The sequence below is a fragment of the Somniosus microcephalus genome, chromosome 9, assembly GCF_052327205.1.
Source record: "Somniosus microcephalus isolate GS21.2 chromosome 9, FLI_Smic_1.0, whole genome shotgun sequence".
NCBI lineage: Eukaryota > Metazoa > Chordata > Chondrichthyes > Squaliformes > Somniosidae > Somniosus > Somniosus microcephalus.
In genome coordinates this window covers 134,599,339-134,612,824 of record NC_140995.1, presented here as the reverse complement: position 1 = coordinate 134,612,824, position 13,486 = coordinate 134,599,339, and the positions used below count along the sequence as shown (strand labels likewise).

Sequence of the window (13,486 nt, the reverse complement as noted above, 5' to 3'; positions counted from 1 at the left end):
GAGCATTGACAGCATCACTCAAAGTGCTGTTGAGCACATTCCCTACTGCCATCACTTTACAGCTGGTCTACAGTTCCATGATCCATGTCTCACTTCTTTTTTTGACTACCAGTGTTGTAGTTGCAACCCTGAAGCTCTCAAATATTGCTCCAGTATTTATGGAGCTCTCTAGAAGTACTAAACAAATGCTTCTCATTTTTTCCCTCCTTTCCTTGAGCATTTTGGAGTTATGCTATCTCCTTCTGGTACACAACAGAAAATTCTGGATGTCCCACTCTGCTGGTGGAAGTGCATTGGAACAGAGCTCCCAGCCACCAGTGGAGAATTAGGGGAATGGTCATTGACATTTTCAGAGAAGGCAGGCTTTGCCTGCAAGAGCACTTCAGAGGCACCTGCCAGTCTACAGAGATAAAAGTCAAAGTGGTACTATACTGATCAAGGGGTGCACTTGAAGCATGCGGTAGGCCGGACAGAAGAAACCTTAAATTAGTTCAAGGGAGCCAAGGGACATTTTCTGAGAAGTAATTGTTCCATTCCAAGAGTGATTACCTCAGGCTTGGCAAGTTCTGAGGCCTTTCCAAGGGTCTCAATAGACCTTATGCCATTAGGTTCCATTGAGCCTTACAGGAGCATAATGGAGTGATTGCTGGGATAATCCAGGAACCGCCTCCGACACACCCCCTTGACATGTGTTTCAGTTATTAGACTCACCCAACGGAAATAGACCATTGACAATTGCAGAGTACATTTAAATAGCCTTCTCACATAGTTAGCTGAGAATAACAGAATACTGAGCACATACTTTTGGTCACCTGGTCAACATGCTTCTTTTTAACTGAGGATAACAAGAGAAAGAAAAGTCAAATAACCTGTTAATATAACATTTAACTAGTTTTCCAATTTAAAAAAAACTTTCCCCGTTGTTGCATGCAAAACATTTCTTTAGTATTTTCCAATTGAAGAAATCATTTTACAACTGGCATTGATAAATGAAGAGAGGAATACAAATAAATGTATCATCCAATGCGATGATGGGACTGGAACTACATATTCCTCTCTGATAACTTTTGTAGCCTGTTGTAGTGTGAGAATGGTGATTTTTTTTCAATGCAATGGCTAATATTAATTTAACCATATCACAGTACTAGTCAGCACTTTCAGGAGGAGAAGAGGATAATAAAATCTGAAATCTGGGTCATGTAATATTTTTAATGCAGTTAATTGTTATATTAATAAATCATTCACTACTTCTGTTTGTAATGATTTCACCATTCCACCCCTATATTTGAAATATATATTTGTTAAATATTCTTTAGACAGTTTTAAGCAGCTCTTAGCACCTCTTTCTGAACAAATTTATGAAAATATTTGCATCTAGTCTGATGAGCTTATGTGTTAATTAGCAATTCAGAATGGTTATTTGAATAGCCACTTTTATTTGCTATTTTCACGAATCAATTTTATTATTTTATTATTTATGAAACGTTTGGAGCCTACTCTAACTCTGAAACAGTTCTCAGCCAGAACGATCTGTGACATGGCACTCCCATTAAAATATTAAATCAGAAAATGATGTGAAATTACTACAGAGAATAATTAATTTACCATTAAGAATTTAAAGAAATGCTTGAAGTACATGCCTTAGGTAAAGAAGCAGGCAGCTGGACAACAGACTCATTACACATTAGGTTCTGCAAAACTTTCACACAGCCATCACATTAAGCCTTTAGCAAATTTCTAATGAAAGACCTCATGTTGCCATTAGAATGCCATCAATCTCAATGTAGAATTTATTGAAGCATTGTTTCAGTCATGCAGTTTATTCTTTCAGGTAAATCATTCTTTATATATGTGTATGTGTGTATCTGTCAAACCTTCTGTTTCTTTGATGGCAGGAGGAGGCAATTTCTTCTTTGCTAAATAATAGAATGTTAATAATTTTCCATTATTATATGCAACACAGAATACTTAATTACATGTCAGAGACAACAAATATGTTGTACAATTAGAATTAATCGTTCGACTGACAGCAAGTCCAGGAAAATTTCTATCTCCCTCGCCCGGCTGATTGCTCATGTACTGGAATATTGAGACAACCATTAATATTATAGTAATAAAGCTACTGTAATATCAGGAGTTGCTTTACTATTGAAATAGTCACCCTGAACTTAAAAAATAAACCATTAAAAATAAAATTAGGGTTGAATTCCTGTCCAATGCCCACAGGCGCAAAGGAGAGGAAAAGGAGTGGTGATCCATGACATTGGCCACCCGCTTCATGTCACCTGGAATTTTAAGGCCATCCCTGGGGTAGGGGCAGAGTACTTGTGCGTGCTAAATAATCAAACAGAGACAAGCAGTCAGGACCAGAGGACCCAAGAAAGGAAGTTCCTTTTTCTTTCCAGGACAGTAGGGCAGGGAATGGAGCTGCAGGCCCTCTGGCTGTTGTTTTGGACAGCGGCCATAAAGCCCTTCATTTTCACACCCTTTCCAGGTGCAAGGCTTTGTCAAGGATGGGCCTGCACCTAAGGTGTGTTGGGGCTAGGTTGATGACTGGAACACACAAATACAGTCAGGTTAGGCAGAGCACACCTTTGCTGTGGTTCACGTCACTAGCATCAGGTCCAGGAGGAAAAAGAACATCGGCCCCTTTATTTGGACTGATTTGGCGTTTCTTCCCCTCAGTCTCTATTCTATCTATTTTGTTCCCCACTCCACCCCCTAACATTACAAAAAATTTAATTACGTTGGGCCAGATTTTTCTGGAGCGGGGCATCTCACGACAGGCCCAGTTAGTTAGACTCGTTTGTGCATATTTAGGTTTTAAAAATTTATGCCCACAAAGTTGCTGGAAGTGCAAGCTGATAATGGTGCAGCGAGGGCAACAGGGCATCTGGATCTTTGGTGAACAATGGGACAAACAGTGTATCTCCTTAATCAATGAGATTTAAGGATTGAGAAATAAACAGAGGAAGGACTGAGGAGGAGGGTGAATTAGAGGGAAAGAAAGACTGGATCAAGAGAGAGTAAAAAGAAACAAAGGAAAAGTAAGAATAAAATGTAAAATTTGAAATTTTAAAAATCTCCAAAAGTCATTCACAACCGGAAGGAATGAGACTCCACACTTATAATTGTTCACATTCTGGGCTAAAGAGGTTAATTGGCAGTCATTAACAATCATCACATTGTTAAAAGGGTACTTATGCTATTAATTACTAGACTTAACTTTCTGTGGCGTGTTTAATGGGAAATTAATATGCAAATGCTGCAACTTCATGAAAATCGCAGGGAGATGGCATTTTTGCAAAGCTAACGGTCAGCAACTTGTGACAATTCCAAATTCACGGGGTATCTCTTCCTCGCTATAAGTTGTTGGTCAATTTACACATTAATGGCGTTGTTCAAATGCAATCATTTTTTCAGCAAATTCAGCACCTTCTTTTCCTCTGACTTCTGCTGCATATATGTATGTGTGTCACGTGTCAAGATTTTTGACTACTTGGCCTAGGAGGGATTTTGGATCAATTTATATTGCTATTAAGTTAAATTTAGCTTACCATGGATTAAATCTCCAATTTATAGTTTACGGGAATGCTGATTAGATTCAGTCGAAGCATCTGTCTAGAATGTTGCTTTTCATATATCACATCAGTTTGAGATGATGGAGGTTCATTAAGACATTCAATTAAACTTTCACACTTAATATGTTGGACTAGCTTTATTTATGTGCGCTCAGTGGGAAATAGGTTCCAGAGCTTAGACGTAGGAGGGCTGGTTTAATACTAGTTCAACTGACCAATTTTTAAAAATTCATTCACGGGATGTGGGCGTCGCCAGCATTTATTGCCCATCACTAATTGCCCTCGAAAAGGTGGTGGTGAGCCGCCTCCTTGAACCACTGCATTCCGTGTGGTGAAGGTACTCCCATAGTTAGGGAGGGAGTTCCAGGATTTTGACCCAGTGCCGACAAAGGAACGGTGATATATTTCCAAATCAGGATGGTGTGTGACTTGGAGGGGAACTTGGAGGTGGTGGTGTTCATATGCACCTGATGCCCTTGTCCTTCGAGATGGTAGAGGTCGCGGGTTTGGGAGATGCTGTCGAAGAAGCCTTGGCGAGTTGTTACAGTGCATCTTGTAAATGGTACACACTGCAGCCACGGTGCGCCGGTGGTGGAGGAAGTGAATGTTTAAGGGGGTGGATGGAATGCCAATCAAGTGAGCTGATTTGTCCTGGATGGTGTCAAGCTTCTTGAGTGTTGTTGGAGCTGCATTCAGCCAGGCAAGTGCACATCACACTCCTGACTTGTGCCTTGTAGATGGTGGAAAGGTTTTTGGGGAGTCAGGAGGTGAGACACTCGCCACAGAATAAACAGCCTCTGACCTGCTCTTGTTACCACAGTATTTATGTGGCTGGTCCAGTTGAGTTTCTGTTCAATGGTGAACCCCACGATGTTGATGGTGGGGGATTTGACAATGGTAATGCCGTTGAATGTCAACGGGTGGTGGTTAGACTCTCTCTTGTTGAAGATAGTTATTGCCTGGCACTTGTGTGGCAGAAATGTTACCTGCCACCTATCAGCCCAAGTTTGAATGTTGTCCAGGTCTTGCTGCATGTGGGCATGGACTACTTCATTATCTGGGGAGTTGCGAACGGAACTGAACACTGTGCAATCATCAACAAACATCCCCACTTCTGACCTAATGATGGAGAGAAGGTCATTGATGAAGCAGCTGAAGATGGTTGGGCCTAGGACACTGCCCTGAGGAACTCTGCAGGGATGTCCTAGAGCTGAGATGATTGACCTCCAACAACCACAAGCATCTTCCTTTGCGCTAGTATGACTCCAGCCAGTGGAGAGTTTTCCCCCGGATTCCCATTGACTTCAATTTTACTAGAGCTCCTTGATGCCACACTCGGTCAAATACTGCCTTGATGTCAATGGCAGTCACTCTCACCTCACCTTTGGAATTCAATTCTTTTGTCCATGTTTGGATCAAGGCTGCAATGAGGTCTGGAGCTGAGTGGCCCTAGCCATACCCAAAGTGAGCATCGCTGAGCAGGTTATTGGTGAGTAAGTGCCGCTTGATAGCACTATTGACAACACCTTCCATCATTTTGCTGATGATTGAGCGTAGACTGATGGGGCAGTAATTGGCCAGATTAGATTTATTCTGCTTTTTGTGGACAGGACATACCTGGGCAGTTTTCCGCATTGTCGGATAGATGCCGGTGTTGTAGCTGTACTGGAACAGCTTGGCTAGAGGTGTAGCTAGTTCTGGAGTGCAAATCTTCAGTACGACAGCTGGGATGTTGTCGGGACCCATTGCCTTTGTTGTATTCAGTGCGCTCAGCCATTTCTTGATATCCCGTGGCGTGAATCGAATTGACTGAAGATTAGCTTCTGTGATGGTAGGGACGTCAGGAGGAGGCTGATGTGGATCATCCACTCGACTCTTCTGGCTGAAGATGGTTGCAAATGCTTGTCTTTTGCACTCGCGTGCTGGGCTCTGCCATCATTGAGGATGGGGATATTCATGGAGCCTCCTCCTCCCGTTAGTTATTTAATTGTCCACCACCATTCCTGACTGGATGTGGCAGGACTGCGGAGGTTTGATCTGATTCGTTGATTGTGGGATCGCTTAGCTCTGTTTATAGCACGCTGCTTCTGCTTTTTAGCATGCATGTAGTCCTGTATTGCAGCTTCCCCAGTTTGGCACCTCATTTTTAGGTCTGCTTGGTGCTGCTCCTGGCATGCTCTTCTGTACTCCTCATTATACCAGGGTTGGTCCCCTGGCTTGATGGTAATGATAGAGTGAGGGATATGCCGGGCCATGAGGTTACAGATTGTGGTGGAGTACAATTCCGCTGCTGCTGATGGCCCACAGCGCCTCATGGATGCCCAGTTTGAGCTGCTAGATCTGTTCTGAATCTATCCCATTTAGCACGGTGGTAGTGCCACACAACACGATGGAGGATGTCCTCAGTATGAAGACGGGTCTTTGTCTCCACAAGGACTGTGCGGTCACTGCTACCAATGCTGTAATGGACAGATGCATCTGCGACAGGTAGATTGATAAGGACGAGGTCAAGTAGGTTTTTCCCTCATGTTGGTTCTTCCACCAGCTGCTGCAGGCTCAGTCTGGCAGTTTTGTCCTTCAGGACTCTGCCAGTAGTGGTGCTACCGAGCCACTCTTGGTGATGGACATTGAAGTCCCCCACCCAGAGTAAATTCTGTGCCCTTGCTACCCTCAGTGCTTCTTCCAAGTGGTGTTCAACATGGCGGAGTACTGATTCATCAGCTGAGGGAGGGGGCTAGATGGTAAACAGCAGGAGGTTTCCTTGCCCGTGCTTGACCTGAAGCCATGAGACTTCATGGGGTCCAGGGTCAATGTTGAGGACTCCCAGGGCCACTCCCTCCTGACTGTATACCACTGTGCCTATTTAATGTGAATAGGATAACAACTGAACAAAAATATTTTCCATTACCAAGAGTGCACACAGCTCAATGGGGAGTTCTAACTCCGTTCACTGATATTACGAGAAAATTGAGTCCATTAATTTGTCAGTCACCCAGTTGAGCACTGATTTGTATTATATGCCACTAACCATGCTAGATTTTCTCAATGGAGATGAGTTGGAGGCGGCACTGCTGCTTGTCGTGTCAATGTCCTGCCTCCATCATCGTCTGACCAACCAGAGGGATTTTCCCCTGATTGACCTTGTTAAGCTCAGCAGGCCAATTAGGGAGGAAGTCATTGACAGAGCACGTCAACGTCTGATGTGCTATCTGTCAAGACTTCCTGAAAGAAGAAATGTCAACGTTTGACAGCTCTGTGAAGCTGTGAAACACTGACATTCTCTGTAGTTTGATGAGGCCTTGTGTTCAGGACTCATCAAACCTTTCAACTTTGTTGATTTCAGATGGCTGTTGGTTTGGAGGATCCAACAGCCAGTCTGTGAAATCGACAAGGAAGATGTCGGGTCTCCCGATCCAGGGTGGATGAAGGCAGTAGGAAGGAAATAAGGTAAGTGAACATTTTTAAACACTTATCACTTACCTTACATACTTACCACTCCACACTTGCACCCATCCTGCACCTCTACATCTTACTTCCAGGTGCCTCTGACCCCCGCAGACCTCCATCACGTCTCTTCCAACCCGGCGGGGTTCTCCGAGGTCGGGACACCTTCACCTGAGAAGGCAAAATGGCACTAATCCTTTTTCCTGCATGTTAACTACCTGTTAACAGGCAGTTAAAAGGATTTAATCCCTTTCCTGCCTCCAGGAAACGGGACCCGAAGCAGCACAGCTTCCCGCCTCCTGGCAAAAGGGGATGGGGGCGGGTTTGCCATCCGCCCCCACTTTCTGCTACTTTACCGGCAGTCCCGCTTCCATGCCCACCTCCTCAGGGCTGAGAAAATCCAGCCCACCTTACCTATTTCAAGTGACTTGATCCCAGACAATCAATTAAATATAAATAATGAATGAAATCGATTATTTTTTAAATTGAGGTTTTTGCGTGATTGTATAATTTCTATTTAAAATGAGTGCAGTGCCCGCCCACTAATTGTCAGAGCAACCCTGGGCAATTAAAATTCTGGTATTGAGCTTGTAAAACCAAGTTTAAAAAAAATTGAACCAAGAATAGTATAAAATGTAACTGAAAAAAATAATATAAAATATAACTGATGCATGAGCCCCAGACTTTTTTCCATTATTCTGGAGATGGAAAATCACATAATTTGGCTGGAGGAATTTTGGGCGGGACCTGGTAATGCAGAATCTCTGCTTCCTTTCTCCGTTGGTCATAAATGTGCTGGTGGTGGAGGCAGAGGCGTGTTGCATCTGCCCCGTTCCTTGCGGTTTTCAGAAAAAGATGCAAGATTGGTGGGATGGTGTCATCTGTCGGAATTCCCACCAGTTCTGCCTCTATTGCCACTAAAGCAATGTGCACATGCATCAAGCAGGCTTACTTTCTTGCCAGCATGGACCTGATCCTGGCAAAAAAAAATGAGGCCAGCAGGATTTACAAATGTCAATTTCCCTGTGGTAATCGATCGTGGAGAGATCAATTGATATTGGGAAAGCAGCAAATTCAAAATTAAGGGGGTAAGTTTCTGCTTTGGGCACTATCGGGAAATTGGGTGTAAATTGCACTTGAAATTGCGCTGGTTAGGTTACAGTTCAAGTTTCCGCTAAAATGCATTTGCAGAATCTCAAACATAAAGGAGGCGATTTTGCCGGCACTCAGGGGTCTGGTTTGGAGGCGGGACTGCTGGCAAAATCAAAAAGATCCCCAACCCGCTTCCAACCCGCCTCCAATCAATCTTCCCGGGAATCGGGTCCCCGATTTGCGCAGGAACCCAACTCCTAGTGGCGGGAAGAGGAATATAGCCACTTAACTGCTTGTTAACAGGTAATTAACAGGCAGTTAAGAGGCTTTTCCCAATTTTGACACTTCTACTGCGGGCTTCCTGACATCGGGAAACCCCGCCAGGGTAAGTGTGGCATGCTGTGGGTCTACTGTAACGTTTGTGTCTAGATGACAGCTGCAAAAGTGATGTGAAGGATCCAATGGGACACTGGTGAGTTGCAGAGGTAAGAAAATGTTGGGAAAGTCATTTTTAAAGTGTTTAGAATTTTCTGTATGTAACAAGCTTTAAGTGTTTGTGTAGTCCCACCTCATTGGGAGAACTCTCTCACCAGTGACAGATTGCTTCTGTAACTACACCTGCAGCTGTCATCTGTTTCAGCCTAAGGATAGAGTCACTGGAGAGCCTGGGTGAAAGAGTTCACCTTTGTACAGTGATTGTTACTGTTTGCAGCACCTTAATGCTGTCAAACACTGAAAAAAATCATCTGTCAAAAAGAAATGGTGGTGGCCCCTTTAAGAAAACTGGCAGATGACACGTCATCAACTGATGTCATCTGACACTGGCTTTCTCTTAATTGGCCGGCAAGCCCACAGGGTCGGCTTAGCAAGGCCAATTGATGCAAAATAGCATCTGTGATTCGAATGTCGCTGGGGGCAGGACGAGAACCCGAAAGGCAGCAATCCCCCCTCTTCAGGTATTTTCCCAGCCAAAATCTTCCATGAACCAGCATAATTAGTCAGGGTAATAGATTGTAATCCTTTATTTTTTTTCTTTGCATTAAAAAATATTCATTGATGTATTTAAGAGTGGTAACGTGCTGCAGTTTTATTAATACAGCTGAAAATGAGTTTATCACAAAAAATAACCATTTTTAATAAGAGTGTCTAGTCCACCACCTGTGAGTAACCCGATTTTAAATCACTGAAAATGACTTTAAAAAAATCTATACAAAACCATTTACTAGTTTCATTGATGTACACTAGTCAATTTTTTAGTAAATAATTTTTTTTTTAAACATGTAATAACTTTGAAAACATGCCTACTAGTGCCTATCCACCTAAAAACAAGTTCAATTTGAAAAGCCTTCCGGAACGGCGTGGCCAGTTTTGTGGGCGGGTCCGACTTCGGGTGAAATTATTCTTAAACCAACATTAAAGATCGCGCAATCTCAATTTACGCTTGATGTAACTTACATTTATTCTTCCCCGATCTTTTGCACTAGTTCAGCCGATTTCACCCTGATTGCACTGATAAAACTAATGCAAACCAGCGGAAACTCTACCCCAAGATGTTTTAAAATATTTTTTAAGATCTTTGGCTAGCACAGTTTACTTTGTGGCTAGGTGTTGCAGAGATATTCCGCCACCCCTAGCACCCCAAAATGGACGGTGAATTGTTTCATTCCATTGAAGTAACACTGGCCCAAAAATTGCTGACAAAATAACGGTGAGGCTAATAGCGGTCGCTGTTATTTAAGTGTAAATGCCACAGCAACTTCAGGCAAGGGCAGATGCATGATTAAATGCAGAAATCCAAAACAACATCTGGTTGTCTAGCTCTCCATTCAAATGCATTGAGTGGCGTGAATTTCCTATATTTGCACGGCAGATAGGAAGTAAACTCGCCACAGAAAATTTAGTCTAAGTACCCTTTTAACGATGTGATAAGTGTTAATTACTGCCAGTCAACCTCTCTGACACTAAAAATTAACTATTACAAGTGTGGAGTCTCATTCCATCAGCTTTGAATTGTTGTTGGAGATTTAAAAAAACTTTTTTTAACTTTTTCTTTCTGTCTCTTTTTTCTCTCTCTTAATCCAATCTTTCTTTCTGTCTTTTTATTTCTCTTTCTGTACCTGATTTGACTTGAATTCACACACTCTAACTTACACTTCTTTGTTCAGACCGTGCACTGTTCATTTCACAATCCTTCAACTTGATTGGTTAAAGAGATACACAGTTGCTTTCCCTGTTCACTCAGATCCTAGATGCCCGGCAGAGGGCGTCACGCTATTTGCATCTTGCACTTCCAGCAACTTGCAGCAAAAAATATCATCATGGAGATTAAACGGGCAAGGGCAAGTCTAACTAATGGCAGGCACCTGTCGTTGACAAGTTACAGAAATTTTTGGGCCAATAATTTTCCCATACTTAAATACATAGTTGCATAGTTTGAACCATATTGAGAACTGCTCTGCATTTGAATCACAGGTTAGAGAATATAAGCGATAGTTACCTGGTTCCTTTGGTGATGGAGAAGCTGGTTTCTCTTTGGCTGGTTCTTGAATAGAAAGACAAAAAACAGGTGTTTTAAAGAACAATGTTTCTCTAAAAAACACAACAATAAAACATAGAGACACACATCAAAATAAAAGCAAGAAGCTGCTATTTTTGCTGAGGGCACTATATCAGATAACAGCAATCAGTAATTTTGACATCAATTTTGCAGTTGCTATAAGAGATCCTTGTAAAGCCTTGCATTGTTCTGCCTTTGGTGTCACATATCTGATTTTTCTGTGAAACAAATGATACATCCCAGTGGCAAGTATCCTAGCAACAAAATTAGAACTAAGTTTTAAAATGATCTTCCTTTGCATAATATTGTTATGTGATATAATGCTTTGTTTCATAGTAAATGCCTGCAATATGATTGTGCTTAGACTATTTTATGTATTTTTAAAATGTTATTTAGACCACAGACTAAAGGTTGTAGTAATCTGGAAACTACTGCAAACCTTAAAATATTTATAGTAGAAATTGTTTGGTAATTGTTTCAAATAAAATGGATATATTTTGAACTGTCCTTGAATTCTTATTTACAAGTACAGCATAAAATATTCAAACTGCGTTGGAGCTATTTTAAACCATTAAATATGTAAGATTTCTAGTACTAAAGGTTTCAATGGGAGATTTAGCATAAAGCTATTCATTTGGCCACTATTAAAAAATAAAAAAGGCCCAATACACTGGCACAGAGTGCTAGAACTCAGCTTCACACCTGCGATGTTGCTCACAGTGAGAACCCAATTGGGGAGGTACAATAAGACACATTCTCACACTGGGAGACAGAAGAATGGACAGTGAATGAACCTGGTTGCCACGTGCACCTGCCAGTGACTGGTGAGAGCATCACTGAGAATGATTTGGAGTAACACCCTTCTAGTTAATAAATGGTGTGTGGTAGGGGTGTGGTGGTAGGGAACCCAAAGCAAGAGAATGAAAATAAATAAAACTAATCATGTCACAATGAAAACTTTACAAAGAATCCACGAGTGGCACAACATTAGAAATGATTTTAGAGCAAAATTGTTGCTACAGGTGATGCAGTTGTCATGCCATTGAAATACAATATTTACTTGTGGCTGATTTTGCTGCTCGAGGTTTCCCTTTCTCTATAGTGAACAAAAATGAAAACAAGATGGAATACAAATGTCAAACACACGTTAACATGCTGTTAAAGAAAGACATGAAATCTGACAGTCAAATATCAGATGTGGATGTTATGTACAGTGACTATAGAGTTCATGTTCAGAAAGTGTCAATTAGAATTGTGCATGGCAGTTTTTTACCAGCAGGTGGTGTCTCCTAGTTGTTTGCACACGCCACACATAAGGAAATATTATTTACAAGCATATTAGCACGGCCACGGAGAATCTGCACTGGTCTCACACATGTCCATAGAATCATGGGCTATTACAGCACAGAAACAGGCCATTATAACACATTCAGCCCATCAAGTCTGCACTGGTGATTTTATCCACATAGGACACCCCATTTAATCACACTCTCCTCTTTGCTCCCCATACCCAATTCAATTTAATTCACAAATGTGCTTCCATTCTCTTTTACCATTTATCTGATTCCTTTCTCAGAATTTTTTATCTAAGTGACGTGACTCAATAGTCAGTCATGGCCTCTCCGTGGCCTCCATCGATGGCAAGGTCTCACAAATTTAACTCAGCAATGTAAACACATTTGAGTGGCAGACTGTGCCAGGGCTCAAACCCCTGCATTCAAGAATGGGAGTTCAGTGTTTTTATCACTTCTTCTCCCTTCCAATTTTCCCTCTGATTTTCTGTCCTCAACTGAAGAAAGACTTTGGTTGGGAAACCATTCTATGGGTATTAATGCCCATCCAAGTAGTTAATCTTCATGTTTAGTATTGTCAAGCCAGAAATGTTGTTATTGATTCATTGATTCTGCATCACTGTTTTCATGTGCATGATTCAGGGGGAACAGAAGAAATGGAGAGATAGAGACTGCTCAGAAAACGGCCCAGGAAATTTCTAATTTTATATTTGGTGGAGCCAGGAGGTGCACTCCTGCCCCTTCCAGGTCCCCTCAAAAAAACCTTAGCCCACTAATGGCCCATGCGAGCCCCCCTCCCCCACAGGATGCCCTCCCATCCAGGCTCCAATTGTCATCTAGTTCAGCTTCGGGGACGGCTGATTTCCTGCACTCCCACAACTGGCGAGCTGTAGGGGGCATCCATTTGATGTCCGCAGTTGACCAGCTGTGTGTAACCAAGGCCCAGGCCTCAAAATGTTGTGCGCCTCAAGTTAGTCAGGAAAATAGAACTAGAGAAAATAAATTTTAATTAGTGAAAAATAAATTAACATATATATGAGACAGAATTTCTTTACTCAAAAGATGATAAATGGTTGGAATAATCTGCTAAGCAAGATGGTAGAGAAAGAGACAGTGGCCCTGAAATTCCACATGTAGTTTTGGTGTATAGTCAGGGCAAGTAATTTTTGGGGGGGGCAGCAAAATAGGGCAGTAGCCGTTTCTAAAATGTTTTGGCTTCAATTGCGCAGAATTCCTTTGTGTTTTTTGGCCCTTTTCGCAATCTTCCCAATGAGTTCCGAGTTAACACATTTTATAATGAGGGCCAGTGGTGCTGCAGCTCTGAATTTCTGGCTTATACACTCACAAAGCACTCGGAGTAACTTAGACGGAGAATTAAACGGGGCAGCTGTTGTCAAGGTCAGCAGAGACAGGCAGAAGTGAGGAGTGTGTGAGCCTGAGCAGTGTGGAAAGTTTCAATCGTGATTTCTGCGGCGTGGAATGTCTTTTTCCAATGATTTTGGCCATCTGCCTACACAATC

At 42.1% G+C, this 13,486-nt stretch overlaps 1 protein-coding gene across 50 annotated transcripts in view; it reads right to left on the bottom strand.

Moving 5' to 3' along the window:
- trdn (triadin) overlaps positions 1-13,486 on the bottom strand; it is a 732,832-nt gene that overhangs the window by 385,447 nt on the left and 333,899 nt on the right. For 48 of the 50 annotated variants that reach the window (XM_085997256.1, XM_085997227.1, XM_085997243.1 and 45 more), the window contains 4 exons: positions 11,735-11,770; positions 10,615-10,659; positions 1,875-1,916; positions 803-835 (listed from right to left, as the gene is read on the bottom strand). In XM_085997256.1, the coding sequence (XP_085853382.1) occupies positions 803-835; positions 1,875-1,916; positions 10,615-10,659; positions 11,735-11,770 (156 nt within the window). The remainder of the gene's footprint in view (positions 1-802; positions 836-1,874; positions 1,917-10,614; positions 10,660-11,734; positions 11,771-13,486) is intronic. The other 2 variants (XM_085997257.1, XM_085997258.1) reach the window with 2 other exon arrangements.